Genomic DNA, 26389 nt, shown 5'->3' with positions numbered 1-26389 from the left:
TAGGTATGACATCCATTTATTTAAAGGGCTAAAATAAGATACTCGTCACCATATATCTTTAAATAACCCAAAAGAGATAATATTAAACTCTTATTCTATTATTTTGATAATTATAAGTTTTTGCGTACATGCATATAACCAAATTCCAAATCTGCATAATAAGAATTTGGAGAGCTATTTATGATTTATCTGGCCAACTTACAGTCTCAAAATAATACATGGATAACGAAGCGTCAGAAACTACCACCAATAAAAATTACAAATCTCCAATTAGATTACAGACCTGACTCTTACAGAAGACATAATAATACAACATAGCTGCCTAACCTGACACAGCAAAAATACATCATTGGGGCTACAAAATTTGGAGTTCTCTATAGATTATTATTGCCTAAAAGTTCAACCTAGTATTTCTAAGTTCTTGATTTTGGAGGAGAGCTGCTGTGTTTGAGTAACAATTCGTAGAGGTTGTCAGCTGTCGGACGATTCTGTGGATTCTCCTCAGTACATTGGTAGAACAAGTCAACAAGAAATCTCAGTGTGTCTAAGTCAGCCTCTGTTCCGTCAAGCTCCGCACCAGCTTGAGTCATTATTGGCTCGTCCAATGACCGAAATGCCTCCAACTCCTCTGTCAACTTTGGCCGTTTTCCCATCTGTATGCAACAAACAATAAGCAGATTTACTTCAGAGGTGAGGAAATATTCAACCTTAAAATCTCATTAGAATATAAACAAATGTAACCTAAAACAATTAGCTAACACAATCTAGATGCATGATTGAAGGCTGTAAATCAATTTATCAACTGTCATCCGGAGGAAAAGTACTCTAGAAACCCCTTACAAGGGCTCTACTACAGCAACCTTAGGGTCCTAATGCCAAACTTACTTATGGAGCTATGGAATAAACATATAAGGATTAAGATATTCTCTTTCTCACTTCACTGACTAAAAGATTCCAACTTCGGTTTCAACAATTACTGATGTATTACAAAATATACAATATTTACAAAATATAAATCACTGAAAGTATGGACCCCTCAAAACCAGTCCCGCTATTTTCATAACTCACATTCTCTAACAAACCTTACAAAAGTCTTCATAACAGAGAGAGAGAGAGAGAGAGAGAGAGAGAGAGAGAGAAGATTAGTACCATCAGAAGTTCATGAATCTCCATTTCAGATACTCCCGCATAAGGAATTTGCAAAGTCAACATTTCCAACAGCAGGCACCCAAAGGACCAGATATCAACTTCCTGTAACAACAAAGGAATAAAACTTAAACTATGCAAAAAAGCAAAGTTGCACTGATTTAATATAGAAGAAAGCGACAATATTGAGGTTGGAACACTTGGAACCATCTAGAACTTCAGCACACATGTATGTTTTAGGTAGATAGATTTCAAGCAGTGCGATTTGTGGTTTTCCTAAATTTAAAATTGAGTTATGGTGTACAAGGTAATGTGGTAGCATTCTTCACATGCTGCAAATGCTATATATCTGAAATGGCAATTCATGGACTTTATCACTTGTGCAACAAAAGTCAATTTGAAAACCAAAATATAGTGCATCTTGTAAGCAGAGCAAGTATTTTTCATTAATTTAAGAACAAAAATCCTTGGCATGGAAAAGACTTACCAGTCCATAAATATTTCGTTTATGCATTGCTCGCAAAACCTCTGGGGCCATCCAGCGAGGTGTTCCAACACAAACATCCGCATGATGTGTTCCTATATGGGCGATACAGCATGTATGCAAGTAAGACCGAAGAGGAACTGCTCTATCAAAATCACAGAGCTTCACAACAGATGTTCCATCAGCTCTCTTCTTATCCAAATCAACCAAAATATTTTCACTTTTTATGTCACGATGAATTATGTGCTTTGAATGCAACTCCACTAGTGCACATGCGACATCTTTAGCTATGCACAAAGCTAACTCTACTGGGACATGCTTCTCACCAGCTTTTGAAAGCTTTTGTATAAAACTCTGTCACATGATGGAGATGAAAAGATTTAAAACAAAATATAAAAACGCTAAGCAAAAGAAAACCTGATAATTTAACCAGTAAAATTCACCTGTAAGGAACCGTCCTTTATGTCCTCCATCCAAATTATTGATTGCAATATCCGATGCTCATGACTACCATCTACAGAAGGAGCCCACGTGGATGATATCTGATGTCCATACATTTCTACTATGCATGGGTGTTTCAGAGCACCTAAAATTCTTATTTCCCCTAAGCAACTGTAGTCGAAGTTCCTAATTTCATCCGTTAAAGCCCCACATACCTCTAAAGTACGCATCTGCAACATCCACCAGCAGAACCAATTGGTTAATAGTCAATGGACAAAGAAACATTGGACTGGAAAAACAAAACAAAAAAACAAAAAACAAACCTAACCTAACCAGGCATATTAAGAAAACCTAACCAGAAACTACAACCACCACCAAACTAATTAAAAGCTTAGAAGAAGAGTTAGCTAACATAAAACTTTCAACAATGACTCACAACATAACTGTACAAGCTTTAAAAAAAAAAACACAGCCAGATTTAGATCATTATCATGACTACAAACAGCTCCAATTTTTTCGAGCCTGTCACAACTAAATAAACAGCATACACACCTTTCCTGCTGCCTCATTTGATCCATATTTGAGCCGGATGAGCGAAGTAACAGATTTTTTTGGAGTTTCACCACAAGAGGACACAGAAGGGAATGAAGTAGGACTAATGGGAGGAGAAACTTTGGTCCGACTGAGAGGAATATACCTGCCACCAAAATATATAGATAAATCCACAAAACCTCAGTAACAAATATCCTTTTAAGACATAAACATGCTATGCCTTGTTCATGGTAAACATAAAAAATTGTTTTCAAAGACCGCACCATGGGTTTACCAGCTAAGCAGACAATATGTGTACAACAGTTCAAAAACCACAACAAAAAACAAAACCCAAAAGGAATTTGAAGTAGGGAGGGTCCTAGAAAAAAGGCAAAAATAGCACAAGATACTGTCTGAATGAAGAAAAAAAAAATTCAGAATCAGAAGCAGTAGAGTTGAAATGCAACATAGCAATACAAGGTTCTCCACTCAAAAGGAGCTAGATTCTGAGCACAGACAAGTTGATGATCAAACCAAGAAGTGAAATTACAAATCATGGAACACCAGATTTTTTTTTTTGGGGGAGTTGGGTGGGGGGGCGCACGTTGGGTGGGGGGGCGCACAAACCCCCATTAGTCTACAGGGTTACCAGGAGTTTCATGATAACCCAATCCAAAATCACTTCGGCATTGCAATACAGTGACCCATAACATGAATAAGTAACAATGAAGAGATTTCCCAAGACCGGTTCATACATACAAGAGATACTGACCTGCAATAATATTCAGGATTTGTCTCCTCTCTTATATCAAGCGGACGACATGCATCAACTACCATCCGAATCTCTGAGGACCCTCTCTTGATTAATATAATATTCCACGCATGTGGCATGAAATCCAAGTAACCCCTAACAAGCTCACAACGTACTCGAGGCTTCAATCGATCACATAGATACTACAAAAATTAAGCTTCATCAGATTACAACAACAAATTAAAAGACAATGCAAATAACAAACATCAGTACAAACAGATATTAAATAATAAATTTAGCACAAGAATCACCTTGAATAGCAATGCTCTATGCCTACACACACCAAACTGCAAGGTTCCAATGGGAATTACGATGGACTTTTGTCGTGCTTTAAGAGAACGGAGAGACTTCTCACAGAGATCAGAAAACCCAATATCTTCAACAGTCTTTGCAACTGGTTTAGTAGACAAACTAATAGAGTCCATATTTCCTGTTGGGCAAGTGCAAACAAAGGGCTTCCTGTAGTCTGAAAGAGGATTAGCTTTACGTGCCCATTCAACAAGAGCACCCCTATCAGTTCCCCCAAAATGATCTGATACAAAAAGAGCAAGAAACGATGCAATCTGTAGCTCATCAGCTTGATTTCCATCTGAATATAAACGATACACCGATTCTTGGGCAGAACGTAAAATTGCATCCAACTCTGTATCCCATTCCTTGTCCACAAGAAGAACTTCGCGTGAGTCAAGATGGAAATTTTGCTCATAAACCTCTAATGGCATAAATGGCCTGTCACGTCCTGCATCATAAAAGCCTTCTGAAAGATCGTCCTCAGTACTGCAAAATGAAAGTTCACTATACTTGCGAGATAAATTTGAACTGTCAGCAGCCCTAGATCTTGGATACTTGAGCTGTCTCGGATTATCATGATGCCCATCAAAGGGCCTCTTGTGCTGAGTTGTGCTTTTTGATATTTCTGACAATGTACCTTCATCTTGCTTATTAGCAGAAACCTCTTGACCAGGGATCGACGATGCATCAAACTCACAAAAATCCTTTTCATCACTTTTATCTACTGTGTTAGAGTCAATGCTGACAGATGAGCAATTTCCTACATCAAGCTCCTTCTTCAAACTCACTTTACGGCATACAACATCTTCATGGACATTTTCACTTCGAACTTCCCTAGAGAGGGAATCTTTATCACCATCATCATCATCCAGATTGATAATATCTGATGCCCCTTCAGGACAAGATTCAGAAGCAAGACGATCTGTGTTGCCTGGTTTACATTCTCCATCTTCCTTCAAGTGTAACAAGTTGGAAGGATCCATACCTCTCCACTTCCTGCTGTTGTTCAGGCGCTCTTGACGAGCTCTCTGCTGCAAATGATACCCTTGCTTCCGCCATCTACCTGACTTCCGGGCTGCACAACACCGACTGTTTGATGGATGCCCATGCCCAATAATTAGGCTTGTTGAACTATGACGAGAGCCTGTCGCAACATTAACAATATGAGGCAAATCACAATATAATATATGTGTGTGTGTAGAGGGAGAGAGAGACAGAGAGACAGAGACAGAGAGTTGATTACCTAAAACTGAAGATTACATAAAGTATAGATGTAACTCTACGGCCTTACCTCTACGAGAAAGACTTTCATCATTCTTCTGAATGGGGGTTTCATATACATCCATTTCAACAGAGGAACTGCTACAATCATCATTGAGTGTGTCCTTTCCATTCCCTTCCAAATTGCAGCATATCCATGAAGGTATTTGTAAATGCATGAGAAGCTTGTTGTACTGAACCACAGAAGATCATGCAACAAACCATTTAGGTTTGCATATCATATATCGTTTAAAATAGAATCAACTAAATAATGATAATTCCAAAAGAAATCAAGAATATACATAATACAACTCAAAAGATAAAAGAAACAGAAAAAATTCATAATCCATTAATGAATACAACATATATTTCCAACAGGTGAGATGAAAATAAACCAAGAAAAGAATGAGATCAGGGAGTCCACCATGATTTTACAAATGCACATACACACTGTTTCCCAAGAAATGAAATGAATTCAAAAAGGTAGTTGCACCATGGTTGCAAGAAACATGATAGCCTACCATTTGTCCAAAGATAGCTCCTTTGCTACTTATGTAATGGGTTCAGGTGGTTGGGCACCAAAAATAAAATAAAAGAACAAAGAAACCAGAAGAGAGCAGCAACAGAACATGATTTTCAGCAAGTTAAAGAGAAAAGTTTGGGAAATAAATCAAATCTCAATTCAATGAATTAAACATTGGAATGTGAGTAATGTGAATTATAGAAGAATATAAAACCTGAAAAAAAATACTTGACTATGATACTCCTGGTTTGTGGTTGTATGTACTTACCTGAAGATTTAAATTCTGGAGGTTGTGCATCAAGTCAAGTTCAAGAAACCCTAGTGATGTCAACCTATTATTAGACAGGTCCAAGATCTCCAACCTTTGCAGAGAGGACAAAGTCGAAGGTAACTCCACCAATTTATTGTTAGCAACTTTTAATGATATCAAGGCATTTAAATTACTAATTTCAGCTGGCAAACTCTTCATCTTGTTGAATGAAAGATCTAGATATTCCAAATTGTATAAGCAGCCAATTTCTGGAGGGAGGTATCTGCAGGAAACACACCATAAAGGATCAAGTTAAAGGTAACTATTTTTTACATGATACAAAAATGAAGAAACTAACAGTCATGATGTTGGTTTCCCCAATTTTAAGGTCCCAAGTTAACATCGTTCTGTTACTTTTTGAGTGTTTGTTAGCAGTTGTGTATCGTAGAGTTCATGGAAACTGAATGGTATGACCATAAGCATACATATATTAAGACAAACACAGACATTTCAGAATGTTAGAACATCACTCACACAAAAAGTTCATTAAGAAAATTTTAAATTATCCCTTAAGAAAAACTCAAGAAACATCTAGGCATAAACACTAATGCAATCATTAAGTCATCCTACTCCCTCATCAAGCCTAACTTGTAATGATCCTTGAAGCTTAAGCTTCACTGAGTTAGAACCTATTCTAGCTCACTAACTAGCCTAGATGCACAATGCTTAAACCATTTAGGAGCTCAACTTCATGTGGGCTAATTTTGGAATACTAAAGATGTAAGCTTTTAAGGGCAAATATCACGGTAGGTACAATCTCACTACTTATGCAGTCTATATCACTAAAAAAAAAACTTGAAAGTAAAGCATTCCAATGAACCTGATAGAGAAGTCGCAAACAGAGAGCTTGGTGAGACACTTGAGCCCAGCAATCTCACTCAATATCTGCAACGCTGAAGGCCTCGGTGGCACTTTGGAAAGCTCAAGCTCTTTCAAGCCTTCCAATTTATTAAATGGCAACCCACCAAACTCCGGCGACGGTATCCTCACTTGCAAGCGTTCCAAGCCCACCAAGCTCCCGAACTCCGACGATGCCAACGGTGGGATCAAATTAATCTCATTCCCAAAAAACTTCAATGTCCTCAACCGCTTGAGCCCCCCAATAGAATTCGGCAATAAATTAAACACGTTTTTGTACAAATACAAAGCCGCAGCGTCGTCAGAATTCTCCCTGATCGAAAAGTCCAAGCTTTTCCCGGAGATGTCGAGAACTGCCGACTCGTCCTCGGCAGTGGCAGCATCATCTCCATCTTCCACAGTCGAATTGGAGGCTTCTGGTTCTCCACGCTCCTTGAGGTTTTCGAGGGCTTCGGGGGCAGCTTCGTCAGAATCGGGGACTTGCATTGAAAATCAGAGCTGTAATTTCAAAATAATCCGAATTTTTGAACTGCCCCGGACGACAGATCTGTTTGGGATGAGAGAAAATATAGGATTAATGGGCATTGGAGGAAAGAATGACGGAAAATAATAAAGAGAGCCAGGGAAGGAAGAAAGAAAATCGAAAGAGGAGCGGGGAAGAAGACTGACCGCTCCTTTGTGAATAATTAGAGAGAGAAACCCTAGAGAGCCGAGAATTTAGTACTTTTTACACAGTAGTTTCCCCGAAGCAAAGTACAACGCATCACGCATTATATATATAAATTCCTGATTTGAGCACCCCACCGCGACTTTTCTAACCAAACAAGTTTTGCAGGATCCTGATTTAAATATGAATTTGTTACTTTTTAATGTTTTGAGGTGTCAAAAATCAACGCACCGCATTGGATATTTCTTTTTTGAGAAATTTTTTTGTACCTTTAAGTGAGGGGTGCACTGAGCAATTTGGAAAGTACTTGACAAATTCTAAGCCAACAAATAAGAAACTACTTGGCACTTGAGTTTTGCAAGAATTTTTGTTTTGATTCATGAGTTTGACCAAATTTAATTCCTCTACATTATCAAGTTATCCATTTTGGTCTCTAATGTGTAAACTTTTGCATGTTTCTTTGATTTTTAATGTGCGAATTTTTGTAATGTGATGTGTATGCACATTTATATTAAAATTAAACGTAAATGACTAAAATAGCTAATATAGTAGAATTCAAGGACATCAATTGAAATCGCAAGGACCATATTGAACTTATTGAAATTATGAGTACAAGTAGAAGGATAAAAGAGGTATTAAACCAATTTTTAAATACCCTAATATGATTTATTGTTCAAATAAGAAGAAATTTCAAGGAAAAATCATATATGCTTGATTTTCATACGGATTAGATCGGAATCAAGGGTTCCAATTTCAATCCAAAAAATTATATTCCAATTTCGTTCCAAAACATTTTGAAATTTCAACATCCATTCTAATTTAAATTTTTTGGAAATTTTCAAAAAGTAGTTCAAAACTTTAAACATGCCCAACCATTTGAAAGGTTAAAATTGAGTCAAAATTGAAAACTCATATCCAAAGCCCAAAAAACTATTATATGCTAGTTTTTAGATGTTGTTATCTTTTACCCTTCATTTGGATGGAGAAAAATAACTCAGGATTTAGCTAAGAGTCGGGAATTAAAGAGAAAAAATTGACATTTTCATTGTTTGGCAACTTAAACATGAAACATATCAAATGAGCAATAATTGATATTTTCATTGTTTGGCAACTTATTTCCCGAGTTTAATGAACGCCAAAAGAGTCGTCATTTCACAATTCCAATTGAGTAGGAATTCGTTTTCACTATAATTTTTGTAATTTACAAATTAGACACACGTAAATCCCAACACTGAAATTATTAATTACCATAAACTTAAACTATGGATATCTAAATTATGTTATTTAAGAATTCAAGTTAACATTGCTTGGGAATTTCTCTCGTAATGTTGGCTTGAGCTAAATATTGATTGTGCTTGAAAAATGAGATGGAAGTATTTTGGTTTTGGTAAAGGCAAACACTTCGGGGGTTGCAAATTGCAAGGTATAGCAACCCATGCCAAAAATCCATCCTAATGCTTCAGCTCACTGGAGCATTGCAATTTGCAACCATATGCCTAAATATACGTGCGTGGTTGAAGCTTCTGGAACCCAATGTGCACACGCGGAGCCAAAGTTGTAGCTTACTTGCCGTGTATTTTGAGCCCTAACCAATGGGCCCCATACAGCGGCGGATTCAGAAATTTTTCAGCAGAGGTGCAATTTTCAAAAGCTAAGAGCTCAAAAAATAATAATAAAATAGACAACTAAACATCCTTGTAATTTAAACAATACTAATGTTATTCATAATAAATTTAAAAAATAACATTACAATTAACCTACAATTGTTGCCGACGAGGTTTCATATCATAAAAAGAAAGGGCTTGAGTCTCATAAACTACAGTCTCCAAGATCTATATGCAACCGTGTATATGGAACCGAATCAAGTGCTAACACATGTAAAATCAAAATCAAAATCAGCAACAAGGGACAGGGAGTATAATCTATAAATATACACCAAAATTGCTTTTTTTTCTCTTTTCTATTTGTATGTTCCACAGTAAAGCAAATAGGTACAACTATATCAAGCTTCTAACTAGTTTTTGGCTGCTTTGACATGTTCAAAAGTAGGATTGCCTACTATTAACCGCTTACCCTATATTAGTCCTTCAAACCTTGACATAATGTCATAATTGCAGCATAACTTCAGAATAATAATCAAGTAGAAACTTCCAGTTCCACAAGCTAACAATAACAGCTAAAGGAAAAAATTACACATACCAAAATTCACTAATTGGAGCAAAATCAAACATACCCAGCTGGAAAAGAGAAAAAAACCAATCTTCTAACCAAAGTTTCATAGTAGCATTTCCTAATGAACACTGCTTAGAGAAGAGAAGAACCCAATTGGACCAACTAAAAGTTGAATGTAATTTACGTCATTGAGGGAAGAAATGCAGCATACCCAGATGGAATTTCGCCTCTTCTGACAGTTGGGTAAGGACTTTGAGCTTCTGTAGAGCCCAATCGAGTACAAGTTTTGTGTGCATTTTGAGAGTGAAGCAAAGGGGGTTTTAGAAGTTGGCTTAACGAAAGTTGAAGGAAAAGAAGAGGAGGTCTTGCAATTTCCCTATTTTTTTCAATTTTTCTTTTAAAAACCCTGGTCCAAAACGCTCGTTTTGGCCAGGCTGTGTTGAAAAAAAATACAAGCGCGCAGAGGGCAGCAGCTGCATCGCAGCGCCCAGGTGGTTTGGGCATTTCATCGAACATGTTGCGTGCATCTCTGGTCTGAAGCAGAGGTGCAACTCCAGCTGCTCTAGTGGACTTTTCCGGTGACCGGAGGTGCAGGTGCACCTCCTTGCGCCTGCACAGGTCCGCCACTGGCCCCATACATTCCTTTTGTATTTTAGAGCCCCAACTATTGGGATACCATTTTAGATTTCATCGGAGCTCTAAATGGAGCTCCATCTACCCTTTTTGGAGTGGAAAAACTTGTAAGAAATGGAGATAACACTGCTAATTACAAACGGACACGTGAAAAAGTTATCACGCATGATATATTGTGATTAGCCGAAAATAGTAAAATAATATTATTCCCGTTTCATATAAGTATTTCTCTTTTTAGAGCCCCAATCATTTTGTATTTTAGTCTCTCACTGTTATTAGTCTCTCACTGTTCGCAAGAGCCACCGTGATTCATTTTAGTTTTTCAGCCTAGGCTTCTTTTAACTAGAACAAAAATTTAGATGGTTGATTAGATGGATTCGTGTGTGAATCTATTGATTAGATTGATTTATGAAATTTAGACCGTTGACTAATCTTTTTCTTTTTAACTTTTGTTAACTCATGGGTCCCATGGTAAGATCTTGACCAGCCATCTTGACCATCTGGTATACCTGCACAGCCAAGGAAATAAGAAATTTAACAATGACATGGCAAGATCAGAGCCCTTCAATGTACCAATTGCACAGATTTTACCTGGAGGTTACAAACCATAAACTACCAGGCCATCATACATCATGCATGCAAAACAGCGAAACACGGGACCTCATCCACCCAGGGCCGGCCCTTGGCCAGGGCAACCAGGGCCACCGCCCGGGGCCCACGATTGAGAAGGGCACAAAAAAAAATTATATTAGCTTATATATATGTATATGATCAGACAAAAATATATATTATGTATATGCAAAACAATGCAAAACAAAATTATAAGTGCTCATAAAAAAATAAAATAACTAAAAGTAATGGGTATGGCTACATTATATTGCCCCTTTGCTTAACTGGTGTACAGATTACCTTATTTCCATTTTCAACATTTAAGTAAATGTCTTTGTCCTATTACTTTCATTTATTTTTATATTACTTCATTTACTTAAGTTTACAATGTAAATAAGGAAGTACCCCCCATTTGGATTCAAATAAAAATACTAGAAAATCAAATTCCCACCAAATCAAAATATGAAAAATCGGTTTTAGTGCAAAAAACGATTTATGCTAAAAATGATGGCTCATTAAGTCAATATATACTTCATACTAAAATCCCATAAAATCAAGTTTTCTTATTTGATGTGTAAGGAATAAAAGCCGCCAAAAATTATCTTGAGAAAATGATTATTCCGAGAAATCATTTTTCATACTTAGTCAATATTGCACCTCCGCTAAAAAAATTATGGGTCCACTAGTGGTGGCAGGCATAAGAATTCTCTCTCTCTCTCTCTCTCTCTCTCTCTCTCTCTCTCTCTCTCACCCAAAGCACGCATCTCCTCCTGGGTTTCTCTAAACAAGGATTTTCTTATCAGGCTTTTGGTTTTTGTCTCAAATGGTGAGGAAGGCTATTTCAATCGATTCTCATACTTGCAAATTGCAATACACTAGTTAATGAGTTTTGTCAAATTTGGTCGGTAATTATTTAGAATGGGTTATGGATAATTTGGTTTGATGGGGATTAGGTGTCTTGAGAGCTAGCTAGGCGGGTGGGTACTATTGGGCTTGTGGTAGATGGTGGTTGCTAGGTGGCTGGTGGTGTTTGGGTGGTGGCTTGTTTGGTGCGGCCTGGGAAGGAAGTGATGAAGTTTTTAATGTTTTTTTAATATTCTAAAATAATTTTTTAAAATTGTTAACATCCATGCTGGATTTACACTTAAGATGAGTTACATAAGTGCTTATAAGTTATTTTACAAAAAGATAAACTTGTCTTTTAAATTTTAAAGATCTGGTGAGTGGGAAAATAGGACAAAATGATAGAAATAGCAGCACTCAATTAATTATTTAATTAAAAAAATAATAATTTATGAATAAAGGGCACACTCTTAGAGTTTTGCCCTGGGCCTTCAATCACCCAGGGCCGGCCCTGCATCCACCGCCTAACGAACTCCTCGTCGAGTTATCACAAAAAGAAATATCAAAATTAAAATTAATTTTTACAACCGAATGCCTCGTCGTCGCTCTTCTTCCCGCCCTTTAAATTGAGTCTCTCTCTCACATTTCTCCACAATTCAAATATTCAAAACTCTCTCTCTCTCTCTCTCCATTCTCCAAAATCCAAACACTCGCCTGAGGTTTCTTCAACCACAACGACGAAGATGATCGCTACTCTCAAGTAAATCACAGATCTGAAAACACCTTATCTTCGTTTCAGTTCGAATCATAGAGCATATTCTTCTCTAACATTGAAACCTAACGTTCTCTGTGTGATGATGCTCAGAGCCGAAGAGCAGAGCCAGCTACAGCTCGTCGAACGCGAAGACATCGACGATGAAGAGGACCTCTTCGAAGCGATCGACAAGTGTAAGCTTCTTCACGACCTCCGCTTCACTTCGCTTTTCGTTCACATGCTTCAATTCTAGATATATACCACTTCGAATCGCACATTATTTTCGTTTAAATTCAGAAAAATAGAATTCGTTAACTATTTTTCTCGATTTATTTAAACATTCATCGTTTCAAGATTGATCTCTGTGATTCAGTGTTCAGCGCTGAATCGGATGTCAATTTTCTTTTCGTATTTTTAAAATTCTGTTCGATTTGCTCTGTTTTTCTTAAAAAAAGAAACTCCAAAAATTCTTTGAGTATCTCTTCGTTTAAGTAATTCAGTTTGATTTCTCGGTAAGATCGAACTAGCTTTCCCCGATTCTCACTGTAGACGTAAGTTTTGAGCGAATTTTGCTTCAAAACTGAGGAAATCGAGTTTTGTGCAGTGATTGCTCAGGGAATCAATGCCGGTGATATTAAGAAGCTTCAAGACGCTGGGATCTACACCTGCAATGGCTTGATGATGCATACGAAGAAGGTAAAACGAATTTAAGTTCTAATTTCTTACACTGAGGGCATGTGAAGGTCCGATTCCTTACTCTGATTTCTGTTTGGCAGAACTTGACTGGAATCAAAGGTTTATCTGAGGCTAAAGTTGAGAAGATATGCGAAGCTGCTGAAAAGATAGTGGTTAGCACTCAGATTTTCCTTAATCTGAAACATTCTTATGAGATTCTGAAGTTTTGTGAATGTTAGCCTTCTTCTCGTTTTTGTTAATGTATCTTCTTTTTTTCCCCAGAATTATGGATATATTACTGGAAGTGATGCTCTGACCAGAGTAAGTTCAAAGTTGCGATGGTTTTGATTTGACTCTGTGAATCAAGAAGATCTGAGCCGTCAGATCAAATTTTCTTGATTTACAAACGCAATGGTCTACTGTGAAGCTGAGGATTTTTGTTTTTGTGTATAGAGAAAGTCAGTTATCCGCATTACAACTGGAAGCCAAGCCCTGGATGAACTGTTAGGCGGTAATCTTGGGCTCTTTGTTGTTAAAATGCTTTATTGTGTTTATTAAATTGCTTCAGTTAATTTGTGCGTAAATAAATTGAAGGTGGGATTGAAACTATGTCAATCACGGAAGCCTTTGGGGAATTTCGGTGAGGCACTGTTTCTTTGATGCATTATCACCGTCCATTTCTTGTATCGAATTCGAAACTAAGAAACCTTATTTGCAATTCTAATATTTTGATTTGTGCTTCTTTACTAACCATATAAATAACATTGATTTCAGGTCTGGGAAAACACAGCTTGCACATACTCTCTGCGTTTGTACACAGGTTCCTCTCTCTCCTTTAGTTATGCCGTAGCATACAGGGAGGTCATTAAGCCATTGTGTAAAACTCTGTTCTGGTCCTTTACTGGAAAAAAAGTATGGCATTTGAATGGAGAGTAAAATGTTAGCTTGTATTTATTGCAATTGACAATTTTCCTTGCATTAGTTTTAAGACGATAGAGTTTAAGTTAATATAAGAATTATATATGGTCCATTGACAATCGTGGTTATTCTTAGAACATACTTTGTTCAAATCAAAAAAATATTATTGATAATTGTGGTTTCCGAACTGCAGTGCATCCAGTAGTCTTAACTAGTAACCAGAGCTTAACTATATTGAATAATGCAATCTGATTCAAATAACACAAGATATGCATCAAGCCTTGCTGATTGAGGTTGCCTTTTACTTTGCAGCTTCCCACTAACATGAAGGGAGGGAATGGAAAAGTTGCTTACATTGATACTGAAGGAACCTTGTATCCTTCTTGTTTGTCCATCCCATTTAATATTTCATACTGCACATTTCAATGCAAGCAAGAATTGTCTTCAAAAGTTCCACCAAGTTCAGTTTAAGTATGTTTTCTTCTTAACGATATGCACTTGCAGCCGACCGGATCGAATTGTTCCCATAGCTGAAAGATTTGGGTTGGACCCAGGAGCTGTCCTTGACAATGTAAGTTTCATTTTCTCCATATAACAACAGTTAAACCAGTGATGCAATTATTATGAACTAACTGTGTCATTTTCTGAGGCTGCAAAAGATTATTTATGCTCGTGCCTATACATATGAGCATCAGCATAACCTGCTTCTTGGTCTAGCTGCAAAAATGTCTGAAGAGCCATTCAGACTTCTGGTAAGATTTCACTAACAAAAACTCTCTTATGGACAATTATCAAGAAGCTAGAAGATTGATTTTATATGTCTTCATATTTTTCAGATTGTGGATTCAGTGATTGCTCTCTTTCGAGTGGACTTTACTGGAAGAGGAGAACTTGCTGACCGCCAGGTCTGCTCCATAGATTCCCTGCAATGCCTATAACATTTCAGATTTAGATCTTATGTTCTTCTTTACGATTCATTTCTCTTTTAATAACATAAGCAAATTTTAATATGCAGCAAAAACTAGCTCAGATGCTTTCCCGATTAACAAAGATAGCTGAGGAATTCAATGTTGCTGTCTACATGACCAACCAAGGTAATTAGTGATTGACCAATTTTGAAGGCCCTTCTGTGCTCAATCATTTTATAAGCTTATTGGTGAATCACATAATTGTGCAGTCATAGCTGACCCCGGTGGCGGAGTGTTCATATCGGACCCAAAGAAACCGGCAGGAGGGCACGTCCTTGCCCATGCAGCAACAATCAGGCTCATGTTCAGGAAAGGCAAAGGTGAACAGCGCGTCTGCAAGGTGTACGATGCCCCAAACCTGCCTGAGGCTGAAGCAATATCCTTCATACCTACTTTTAGCGTAATTATTGTACTTTGAATTTTCTGATTGCCATCTATAGTGAAAATTTTGATCCTAACAACCGAGACAACAAAATATTGTAGGAAATGCCCATATTTCATTCGTTTGTTAATTCTTGACAGAAATGCACGTCTTTCAGATAACTGCAGGAGGCATTGCAGATGCAAAGGACTGAAGTCTAAGGCTTTTCTTTGACACAAGAAATACCGGAACATTTCAATTTCATGCTATATATATGCGTGTAGTTTGTTCAAAACTCTAATGATATGCAACGATATATCCTAAGTTTTTTAAAGCATAAACATAATGCAGTAGAATAATATGTAGAAATTGAACTACAGTACCAGTAAAAGTCTATGCATCCATTGTCGTATTATTTGATGTTACGCCTTGTGGCTTTTGACAGTAAGCAATTATATAATCATGTCTTACTTCCAATCATCATATAAACTTTGGTAGCCACAGGCAACAGAGTCAATCAAGATTGAAAACAGTAGAGAATAGATGGATCAGTTCAGAACTAATTCAAAGTCTACTTAGCAAAAGCCTCGCCAAGAAAATAGATATAAACTCAGTAAGTTGTTGACCAGTTGGCAGCACTCCCGACTCTTGGGATGCCACTCGACTCCTTCTTAGCCTCAGCATCAACCTTGAAATTGGCACCACACACTTGACCTGAACTATCCACCCTTGGCACCGCCTTCAACTCATTGTGGGGATGCTCGTAACTACTCAAGCCTCCAGAGGAAGTGAAGAAACATCCTGACAGGATAGTACCGAAAAAGTCATTAGCAGTCTAGCTAATGTACTAAGGAATCAAATTAAAAGTCCATGCTAAGACCAAGCAACCAAAAAGGAAGAAAGGCCTAGATCATCCTAATAAGCAACATGAGAAAACCGCAACATATTTACAAGTGAAGCAATTGAACGCACACAATTATTGATTTCATACTACTATGGCAAATTAACTTGAGAGATATTCCATAGCTCATACACATTAGTGGCATTGTATTTTTGACTATTAAGTTAGCTGGAACATCATACAATGCAGAAAGGATTCCAAGAAAATGCTAAACATTTTTTTATATCAGGCCTTTGTCATAGTTATACCTTTAGGAAATGGTGCAAAAGAATTCCCGCAGCCCTTCTTCACAACTTCTGCATCGTCTGCAAAAACAAGATGGCCTTCAGATTCAGTTCCCCAGAAGAACAGAACATTCCCATCAGGATCCTGCACAAGACAAGCACTAAGCTCAACTACAAGAGCAAATGACAGTAGGAACAAAGAAAGAGACCACAAGAACTTGAAAGCAAACTTGGAAGAACAAGTGACAACTAAGAGATGCTTTACTTACAGCAGCTACAAAAGTGGCTTTGGAAGAACTGTCATAGAGAATAAATGCAAACTTCCCTTGGATGTCTCTCACAACCTGATCAGCAGGATAAGGACCTCGATCTCTCAGAGTTCTGTATGCTTCAATAATGATGATCACTTCATTGGCTGTCTTGTTCAATCCATATTGTTGCTTGAGAAGCGCAACATTCTCAATGTGGCCTTGGAACAGGCAAAAAATGTCGTCCACAACCGCAAACAGCCTAACAATATACAATGAAATATATCAAACATTGAATTGAAGTGGCATCAGGACAAAAAGAAAAATAAGAGTTATACCCTCGGACAAGAAAAAATTGTTGCTAAAAAATCGACACGCGAACAAAATTGGAGTTAATTGTTCGTAGGCATGTGAAAAAAATTGACAGTGTTTTCTGTGGCATGTGAAATTATAAAGTACCACTGTTAAATCTTCTCCACATGAAAGAACAATAGGAGGTAACCACAGCAAAATCATAGGATCGATCTTCTACAGCCGAAAACAATATAAAAAAATTATAAATGAATGTAAAACAACAATGCAATGATCTCATTCCAAAAAATATATACCCATTACATTTAAACAACAAAGAGGATATAGCCAAAGAGTTAATCTGTCCTTTTGTCTCATTTCAAAGAAACCATCCAATGAAACCATACAATCTTCATCAAAGACTACCTCACCCAAATGAATACAGATCATTTAAGCCCTCTATAATATATTTTTTTTAAAATAAAGCAGAAAAATAATTTCGATAAGCCTATCAGTGAATGCCAATCTCTAAAATTTCTTCTTACCCAATAGAGCCAAAACACATACTATCAAAAAAAAAAAATTCTTCACGAAGTTATAAAAATACTCTGCTACAGATTTAATCCAAATCAACGTTTTCCGATCACCAGAAGTAAACTAAAACACAAACAAAATGAGAAACCCACACAGAAAAAACCAAACAACCCACAAATCATCAAGCTCAGATCAACCAAAAACTACAGCAACGATCAAAAACAAAGAAAGGGGCAATCTTTAATCTCTGGTTTTCTTAAAGGGTATCTTCCATTTCTGTTTTTTCTTTCATTTTTTTCTTTAACAAGGATGGCTTGCGAAGTTGTACCTGGGAAGAAGAGGGTTCTGTTTGTCAAGAGAATAGACGATGAGACCAGAAGAGCCAAAATTGACAGTGACAGAAGAAGGGTGCACGGAGGCAAAGTGCTGCGCGAGAAAGCCATCTTTCAGAGCCGAGACTGATCCAGACTGAGGGCTCTGCAGAGCCTCGGGGCTCTTAGCCACCGATTTGTCGAAAACTGCTAGCATTTTGTGGATCGTTGATCCAAGAGTCAAAGGCAGAGAATGGCTTTGGGGCTATGTAGAAGATGGAAAATGGATTATATTTGAGGTGGGTTACTTTACTGGTTATATTATAAGCTTCGAGAATGGACTTTTTATTTCCAATGTTGACCTTGATACTATCCATAAAATTACACCCATCTCTTCCTGTTTTAGCAGTAATAATCTTGTTTTTTTTTTTTTTAATGAAAGTGTACAACGGAAGATTTACTATCTATTTCGGGCAAAATTGGCTATGATTTTATAAATCATTGCAATAATTAATTTTTTTAAATACAGCCAAAAAAATAATTTAATTTTCAAATAATTCAAAATTATCATCATTTAAGAAATATTCTTAAACCACAACAACTTTATTTTAACCAGACAAATTTGTAAAATAATATATTAAAATGTAAATAATTAAAGAAACAAAAAGATAATACAATTTCATGTCCAATAAAAGTTCTTCATGAATAAAAAAAAGAATGATCACGTGAAGATTCATAAAAAAAAGAATCATCATGTGGAGAGTATTGACTATATACATGTTATATGCACTAATTATTATATTAGAGATACAAAGTTATAATTTCAAAGACACATCGTCTAGTTTTTATGGATAAAAGTGATAGTTTAGTTTTTTTTTATTTATTTATTTTTTATAATTAAGCTAAACCGGCCTAGTCATGCTAGCACAAGGATTTAAATATTAGGGGTGGTTTAGAAAGAAAAAAAAGGCGGTTTTCTACGCAAATAGTTAGATGGAGCACATGCCCTAATAATCACATCTTCGTGTGATTAGTTATGTTAAAGGAACAACATATATGGGTAAGATTCAAGTTTAAAATTTTCATTCGAATAGTTTATATATCGCGTCGTAAAAAGAAAAAAGACGATTTAATCATAATAACTAAAATATTAAGTGAATTTGTCAATTTATAGTGTAGTTGTAAGGCATTTTGGTATGGAGCATGAGAGCGTGCTAGAAACATTTCTTTTAATTTATTGGTGAATTTTGTTGTATACTTGTATAAAAAGCTTATAGTAAATGGCTTCTTCTTAGCTAGAAAGAATAAAAAGGCTTAAATATATTAGGAGCTAGTTTCTTTTTCTTTATTCAAGAGCCTGTATTTTCAATTTTTTATTTTATATAAGCATAGGAATTGTAATCCTTGTGGAATTTATAAGATTCCATAACACCATAAGGTTTGGAATTTGGATTGGCAGCATTTTTTCTTGAGAGACCAATGGTTGAAGAAGATAAAGGAGTTATTTTAGTAAGTTTCTTTCTAGTCTATTTTTATTTCATTACTAAATAATAATATTGAGATAATTAAAGTTGAGAGCTTCTTATCCACTTGTTGCTGGCGTGGCAAATGGCGGTGGCGGGGGAAAGAATCAAAATCAGGACAGGAGGAGGGAGGGATTGCTTTTACAGGCACACGAGAATAATGGTCTATTGCCGACTTGCTAGTCAATGATTTCCAGTAGGTAACGCGTTGAAGATAAGGGACTTGCAACTCAAGTGATTAAATGTAGTATTTATTCTTGCACTTGATGTTTTAGGTTCGATTCCTCCTTCATCAATATTGATTTTATAGTTAAAGTGAAGTAAGATGTGAATTGAGACAATATCTCGATCCACACATATAGGCCTAATTTAATGATTTAATTAAAAAAATATTAGTGGAGAGAAGCCCAAACTTGCAAAACATGAAATTAGACGATCACTAAACAAAATTAAGGACAAAAAAAAATCTACTCGATCGACAAGCAGAACAGTAGACAAAATATTAGGAAAAAAACGAGTATAGCCGCGCGGCTATACTATTTCTTTAAAAAAAATGAAAAAACAGAGTATAGCCGAGCGGATATACAATTTCCTTATTTAAAAAATCTCGAATAGACGTGCGGCTATACTATTTCTTTAAAAAAAAATTAAAACAGAGTCCAGCCGCGCGGCTATACTATTCCTAAAAAAAAAACTATCCTACAACTATACTATTTATAAGGGGCTCAACTATACCCGTATTTACAATTTGGTCACTCAATTCAATTATTAGTTGCAGAGGTCACTCAATTGGGTGTTGTGTTGCACCGTTAGTCCCTACCGTCAAGTCTCTCTAATGGTGCAACACAACACCTAATTGAGTGACCTTTGTAACTATTTTTTGGAGTTGAGTGACCAAAATGTAACCCCGAGTATAGTTGAGGGACCATTGTTACAAATAATCATAACTAAAAAGTTACATTTGCCCATCAATAATCTAAGAGATGCTTGTCACGTCATCATTTTAAACAGAAAAAGTCACAGACTTGACGAAAGGATTAATGGTGCAACAAAACACCTACTTGAGTGACCTTTGCAACTAATAATTGAATTGAGTGACCAAACTATAAATACGGGTATAGTTGAGGGACCATTGCTGCGAATAACCCCTATTTATAAATTAAAAAAGGTAAAAACCAAGTATAGCCGCTCGGCTATACCATTGATTAAAAAACCGAGTATAGCCGCCGGCGATACTATTCCTTTAAGCAGAAAGAAAAACCTCAGTAACAAATATCCTTTAAGACATAAACATGCCATCCCTTGTTTTTGGAAAACATAAAAATTTGTTTTCAAAAACTGCACTATGGGCTTACAGGCCAAGCAGACAATATGTGTACAACAGTTCAAAAACCACAACAAAAAACAAGACCCAAAAGGAATTTGAAGTAGGGAGGGTCCTAGAAAAAAGGCAAAAATACCACAAGATACTTTCTGAATGAAGAAAAAAATTTCAGAATCGAAAGCAGTAGAGTTGAAAATCATGGAACACCAGAGGTTTTTTTTTTTTTTGGGGGATGGGGGGGTTCATGCATGCACAAACCCCCATTAGTCTACAGGGTTACCAAGAGTTCCATGATAACCCAATCCAAAATCAGTTTAGCATTGCAATACAGTGACCCATAACATGAATAAGAATTTCACCAGATGCAGAGTATCTTCAACAATGAAGAGATTTACCAAGACCAGTTCATACATACAAGAGATACTGACCTGCAATAATATTCAGGATTTGTCTCCTCTCTTATATCAAGGGGAAGACATGCATCAACTACCATCCGAATCTCTGAGGACCCTCTCTTGATTAATATAATATTCCACGCATGTGGCACGAAATCCAAGTAACCCCTGTCCCATACATAAGAACACGTCCATGTCCATCAAATCCCATAACTTTAGTAAACTCCCCTCTTTATAATTCTCGTCCTGTTCATGTTCCTCCCTTTCTTCCAAGTACTGATTAAAATACTACAAAAATTAAGTAATAACAAATTAAAAGACAATGCAAATAACAGACAACAGTGCAAACAGATATTAAATAATAAATTTAGCACAAGAATCACCTTGAATAGCAATGCTCTATGCCTACACACAACAAACTGCAAGGTTCCAATGGGAATTACGATGGACTTTTTCGTCGTGCTTTAAGAGAACGGAGAGATTTCTCACAGAGATCAGAAAACCCAATATCTTCAACAGTCTTCGCAACTGGTTTAGTAGACAAACTAATAGAGTCCATGTTTCCTGTTGGGCAAGTGCAAACAAAGGGCTTCCTGTAGTCTGAAAGAGGATTAGCTTTACGTTCCCCCAAAAAGAGCAAGAAACGATGCAATCTGTAGCTCATCAGCTTGATTTCCATCTGAATATAAACGATACACCGATTCTTGGGCAGAACGTAAAATTGCATCCTACTCTGTATCCCATTCCTTATCCACAAGAAGAACTTCGCGTGAGTCAAGATGGAAATTTTGCTCATAAACCTCTAATGGCATAAACGGCCTGTCACGTCCTGCATCATAAAAGCCTTCTGAAATATCGTCCTCAGTACTGCAAAATGAAAGTTCACTATACTTGCGAGATAAATTTGAACTATCAGCAACCCTAGATCTTGGATACTTGAGCTGTCTCGGATTTTCATGATGCCCATCAAAGGGCCTCTTGTGCTGAGTAGTGCTTTTTGATATTTCTGACGATGTACCTTCATCTTGCTTAGCAGAAACCTCTTGACTATTCCTTTAAAAAAAAAAAAACCCGAGTATAGCCGTCCGGCTAGACTATTTATAAATTTTTAAAAATTGGGAAAAACCAAGTATCGCCGACCGGCTATGCTATTCCTATAAATAATAAATAATAAAAAACCGCGTATAGCCGCCGGCTATACTATTTATAAATTTTTAAAAAGGAAAAAGGTGTATAGCCGCACGGCTATACGATTCCTTAAAAAAAAAAAAAAAAAAAACCGAGTACAGCCGTTCGGCTGTAACATTTATAAATTAAAAAAAAAAGGGGAAAACCGAGTATAGCCGGCCGGCGATACTATAAATTTAAAACATTTGGAAAAACCCGAGTATAGCCGCTCGGCTATACGATTCCTTTAAAAAAATATATAATTAATTTATATTTTTGTTGATATTATTTTTATTCAATAATATATGAGAATTATGTGTATAATACATAAAATTTGTGTGTAAAAATTTTATAAAAAATATGTACATACATGTAAAATACGAGTATTGTACATTTGCTTTACAAAAAAAGTGAATTTTATCGAATCTTTAAGACGTATATAGAATACGAATGTATTATTAAAAAATACATACATATGTGTATAATACAGTATTAAACGTGAAAGTGCTAAATTCTTTACACTGGTAACGTCTCTAAAAATTACTATAATATTTACAACTCCTTAAACTAGGGAGTATGATTTGAGTTCAAATTTTATAGAGAGCTTCTAAAATAACTTTTGTGTGTTTTTAGCTAAAGTTTAACTAAAAAATAGGGAACATGATTGTAGATGCTTTTAGGTGGCCACGTGTCAAAAACACTATAGCCGAATGGCTATACTATTTTTTTTATTTTAAAAATTACTCTTGAAATACATTATATTTAGAAGGTAACGTTATATTCAGATACCTTAGAATAATTCTTATATGCCATCTTACTTCTGGTACTGCATGCTTCTTTAACCAGCAGTTCACTAAACCAGGGCATTTCAAAGTTTCAACATATTTGAAAACCAAGAACCAAGTAATATAAATATTTAATAATTTGTTACACAAAAGAAGTATCTGAAATACTATGCAAGGCCCCTACTGTTGTTAAATTAGACAACAACATGAAGAACCAAGCAGCTCAAACCCGATTGTATCCAACTGATTTGCTAAAAAGCTTGCGAATGTATACGACTTGCAAAGCACTCGCAGCAGCCAGCGCTATATACTCTCCCACTGTATACATCACAACACGCCTCCTTGTGCTCTCATTTGCTGCGGCAGAAAACAAAAAACCATGTCCTAAGAATCATAAGATGTGTTGCTTGCCAGGTTCTAAATAGAGATACATCTACCAAATTATTTTGCCAGGTTCTAAGAATCATAACCCTAAACCCTTTTATCACTTTCTCAATTAGTTGCCTAAAATATTCTGTTGAAAATTTTAATATGATGAAGTAAGACTTGAAATCTTTTAACTAACAAACAGGTTTGACCATACTGAGCACAAATTCTTCAGTGCTGAATATTCAGCACATATTTATTCAGAACTTAATAGTTGGAAGATAAATTTTCATTTCTATCAGACAACACTTAAGAATGATAAAAATTACCCAGAAGATACCATAAACACACACACACACACACATATACATATATGGTAATGATGACACTAAAGATCCCATTAATAAATAAGGCATAGATCTAATTGCCAGCAGGATACACTGATATAGCATGACTTCATCATTGTCAATTTTCTTGGTAAGAGGGAAAAATAACTTACTATGACGATGCCGAACATCACGTGCTTTCAAGTACTTCTGCTCTAATGTAACTGACTCCAATGCCTCTCTAAGCTCAGCAATTTTAACATTTATAGGGTCTAGATGTTCTGCAAGAAATCAAAGATAAACAGAGATATTATTGAAAAATCAGTCTCAAACATGTCACTGGGACTGTCACAATTCAACAAGCAATTTATAGTACTTGTCACTATAGTCCCAAGAAGCAATTTATAGTCCAAGGCAAAAACTTTTGTTTTATTTTTGCCGTTACTTTGGAATACCAGTTCTAAGATTGAAATAAAAGAACACAATGAAAACAAAATTGAAACAGAGTTTCACAAACCATCTTTGGCAATATTGTGGTCGTTGGGAATATGGCCAACATGTATGTTAAAAGAGACAGTCTCTGGTGTTGAGTAAGGATTGTGAAAACAAAATTTGTACATTCCGCTTCTTGGGGCCTTAAATTCAAACTTATCTCCAGATGTTCCCTTTGAAGTGTGCACCGTGTTACCCCCAGGAGATGTCACCTGAAAAAAAAAAAAAAAACAATATACATTTTTCAATTAAATAAAGTCTATTTGAAAGAAAACGCACCTACGGACACAGCCTACGTAAAAAAAAAACCGAAAATCTAGTATACTAAAACAAAAGTCATAGATGTTTAAAAAGATATCTAGAAGAGAAACAACAGATACAGAATCCTTCTTAGTTCAACTACAGAAAGATAGTTCAAAGCCTGCAAATACTTTTCCATTCCTCTCAAGACACAAACTTTAAGAAACACATAGGGAATCTTCCTTCCAAATATCACTCATATGTCTACTATTTAAACTCCCATCTAGCCAGATATAACATTTGCTACGCTCTTAGGCAACACCTAACCAACACCAAGCAATGAGAAAACAGAAGTCCATAATTCCCAAGTTACACCTTAGTGAATAAGCATGTGATGAGCTGACTCTTCTGAGTTCTTAAACCAAAAGAACCTGACCCATTTTGTTGGGGATAGAAAAACCACCTACACTTCCCAAGGAAAAATGGGCTGATATAAATAAACCCAACAGTGCAACATAATAAGATCCGAATCATTTGCAGCAGAAGACTAATAATTGTTATAACTAGGTAAATGGTATTTTCATATAGCACAAGAAGTTGGCTCCTAATGACACTGTTATCTAGTTTACAAGGACTACACACATTCGGTAAGGCTAATCTCGCTATAGTTCAAAGTCCTTTACTCAATATCTAAGTTTTAAAACTTAAAAAAGGAATCACCTCAACTATATCTCTGCTGTTATAAAGGCCCTATCTTGCTTTATTGTTAAACAATAAAATTTAAATAATTTGCAACTTCCCAATTCAGTGGAACATGAGTTTGAATTTGAAGACACAATTGAAACTGAATTTTAACTTTATGAATTTATCACAGAAAATTTGAAAGTTATAGCAATCTAGGGGGTTAGTTATGCAAATTGCTCCAATCCCTTCACCGGGTTCTCATCAGTTCCTACATACTTGAACTATTCCTACTTCCTTAATGCTGCTACAAAGACTTCAAAAAGACAAACTTTGCTCAGTATTCATGTCAACGAGTAATTCCGATTTGGGAATTAAAACCAATAAACTCTGAAAATCAAACAATCCTCACAATTGGTTTGGACTTACAAGTATTAAGATTACAGCTTTAGTTACCCGTTAAGTTCCGAAAGGCAAAACCCTCAAATAATTCTAACAAATTTATATATAAAACAATTCAAAACCTCAATTAATCTACAAACAGATCTATTCCACACCCGCAAAACCCCCACAAATTAGTCCCCCATAAAAACCCTAAAATGCCAATTTGGCTCAAACCTCTATGCAATTGCGTTTTGGGAAAAGAGGAACTCACGATTAAATCGAGGCCGGGATGATCGCTGCCCCAGAAAATATCGTGATCGACCACCACGAAGTTCCCCGAAACGGTGTCGTCTTCGTAGAGCACGTACTCGTATACGCATTCGATGTCGTTTACTGTCACCGAAAGAGATGCGATTTTCCCGACGAAGCTCACAAGAAGAAGACCCATTAACATCAAAGCCTTTCTGCTCCACTCTTTCTGCCTCCCCTCCATTTTTCTTCAATTTTTCTTTTTGTTCTTTTTGTTTTCGGGTCTGAGAGTTTCAAACTCTAATCAAGCTTGAAGAAGAGGAAGCTCGGTGGCCTTTGTGTGAGTCTCAAACAATTCAATGGCGTTTCTGGTTTTGCTGTTGCCGTGAAAACACAGACTGAAACGTGTCGTTTAACCATACGTCCTTTACACGTCGCTCAGGCCACGTAACCAACCGAGTCAACTTAGTCGTATTGGGGCCATTGGGCCTAAGATTTTTGTGGGCTTGGCCTTAGGCTGTAACTTTTGGGCAGTCAACCACACAAGTTGTAGAAGCCCACCACCTCTTGTGTCTAGTATTTTTGGGTAATTGGAATGCCCTCGGGGCAGAAAAATACAACTAACTAGTCATCCCTAATAAATAATAAGGAACATGGGCTGATTTGTCTTTTATTTTTATTTTTATGCAAGCG

General features: G+C 36.4%; 4 protein-coding genes across 5 annotated transcripts; 1 reads left to right on the top strand and 3 right to left on the bottom strand.

Annotated features, from left to right (window-relative positions):
* Positions 1-152: 152 nt before the first annotated feature.
* On the bottom strand, positions 153-7466 carry LOC110760960 (Leucine-rich repeat protein kinase family protein). 2 transcript variants are annotated; one of them, XM_088250434.1, is made up of 11 exons: positions 7325-7466; positions 6618-7202; positions 5756-6020; positions 4996-5158; positions 3665-4848; positions 3375-3556; positions 2624-2768; positions 2074-2301; positions 1634-1984; positions 1150-1251; positions 153-653 (listed from the first exon to the last, which is right to left on the bottom strand). In XM_088250434.1, the coding sequence occupies exons 2-11, from the start codon at positions 7139-7141 to the stop codon at positions 414-416; spliced, it is 3384 nt and encodes a 1127-aa protein (XP_088106560.1). In that variant the 5' UTR covers positions 7142-7202; positions 7325-7466; the 3' UTR covers positions 153-413. The 2 variants fall into 2 exon arrangements, with proteins under 2 accessions (XP_088106560.1, XP_021819014.2); XM_021963322.2 differs by having other exon boundaries at positions 6618-7416.
* Positions 7467-12121: 4655 nt separating this feature from the next.
* DMC1 (DNA repair (Rad51) family protein) lies at positions 12122-15675 on the top strand. The gene is made up of 15 exons (XM_088250439.1): positions 12122-12339; positions 12445-12527; positions 12938-13029; positions 13110-13181; positions 13291-13329; positions 13462-13519; positions 13603-13648; positions 13783-13828; positions 14239-14300; positions 14431-14497; positions 14586-14678; positions 14763-14831; positions 14942-15020; positions 15104-15270; positions 15425-15675. Exons 1-15 carry the CDS (start codon positions 12323-12325, stop codon positions 15467-15469), a joined length of 1035 nt encoding a protein of 344 aa, XP_088106565.1. The 5' UTR covers positions 12122-12322; the 3' UTR covers positions 15470-15675.
* LOC110772713 (stem-specific protein TSJT1) lies at positions 15642-18071 on the bottom strand. The gene is made up of 4 exons (XM_021977173.2): positions 17782-18071; positions 16650-16890; positions 16405-16525; positions 15642-16056 (listed from the first exon to the last, which is right to left on the bottom strand). Exons 1-4 carry the CDS (start codon positions 17979-17981, stop codon positions 15866-15868), a joined length of 753 nt encoding a protein of 250 aa, XP_021832865.1. The 5' UTR covers positions 17982-18071; the 3' UTR covers positions 15642-15865.
* Positions 18072-23057: 4986 nt separating this feature from the next.
* LOC110772717 (emp24/gp25L/p24 family/GOLD family protein) lies at positions 23058-26062 on the bottom strand. Its single transcript, XM_021977176.2, has 4 exons — positions 25719-26062; positions 24168-24354; positions 23824-23931; positions 23058-23315 (listed from the first exon to the last, which is right to left on the bottom strand). The coding sequence occupies exons 1-4, from the start codon at positions 25938-25940 to the stop codon at positions 23182-23184; spliced, it is 651 nt and encodes a 216-aa protein (XP_021832868.2). The 5' UTR covers positions 25941-26062; the 3' UTR covers positions 23058-23181.
* Between the last annotated feature and the right edge of the window lie 327 nt (positions 26063-26389).

This window comes from Prunus avium, chromosome 1 (assembly GCF_965620075.1).
Source record: "Prunus avium chromosome 1, drPruAviu1.hap1.1, whole genome shotgun sequence".
Taxonomy (NCBI): Eukaryota; Viridiplantae; Streptophyta; class Magnoliopsida; order Rosales; family Rosaceae; genus Prunus; species Prunus avium.
The sequence above is the reverse complement of the archived record's forward strand: the minus strand, read 5'-3'. Positions and strand labels throughout refer to the sequence as shown.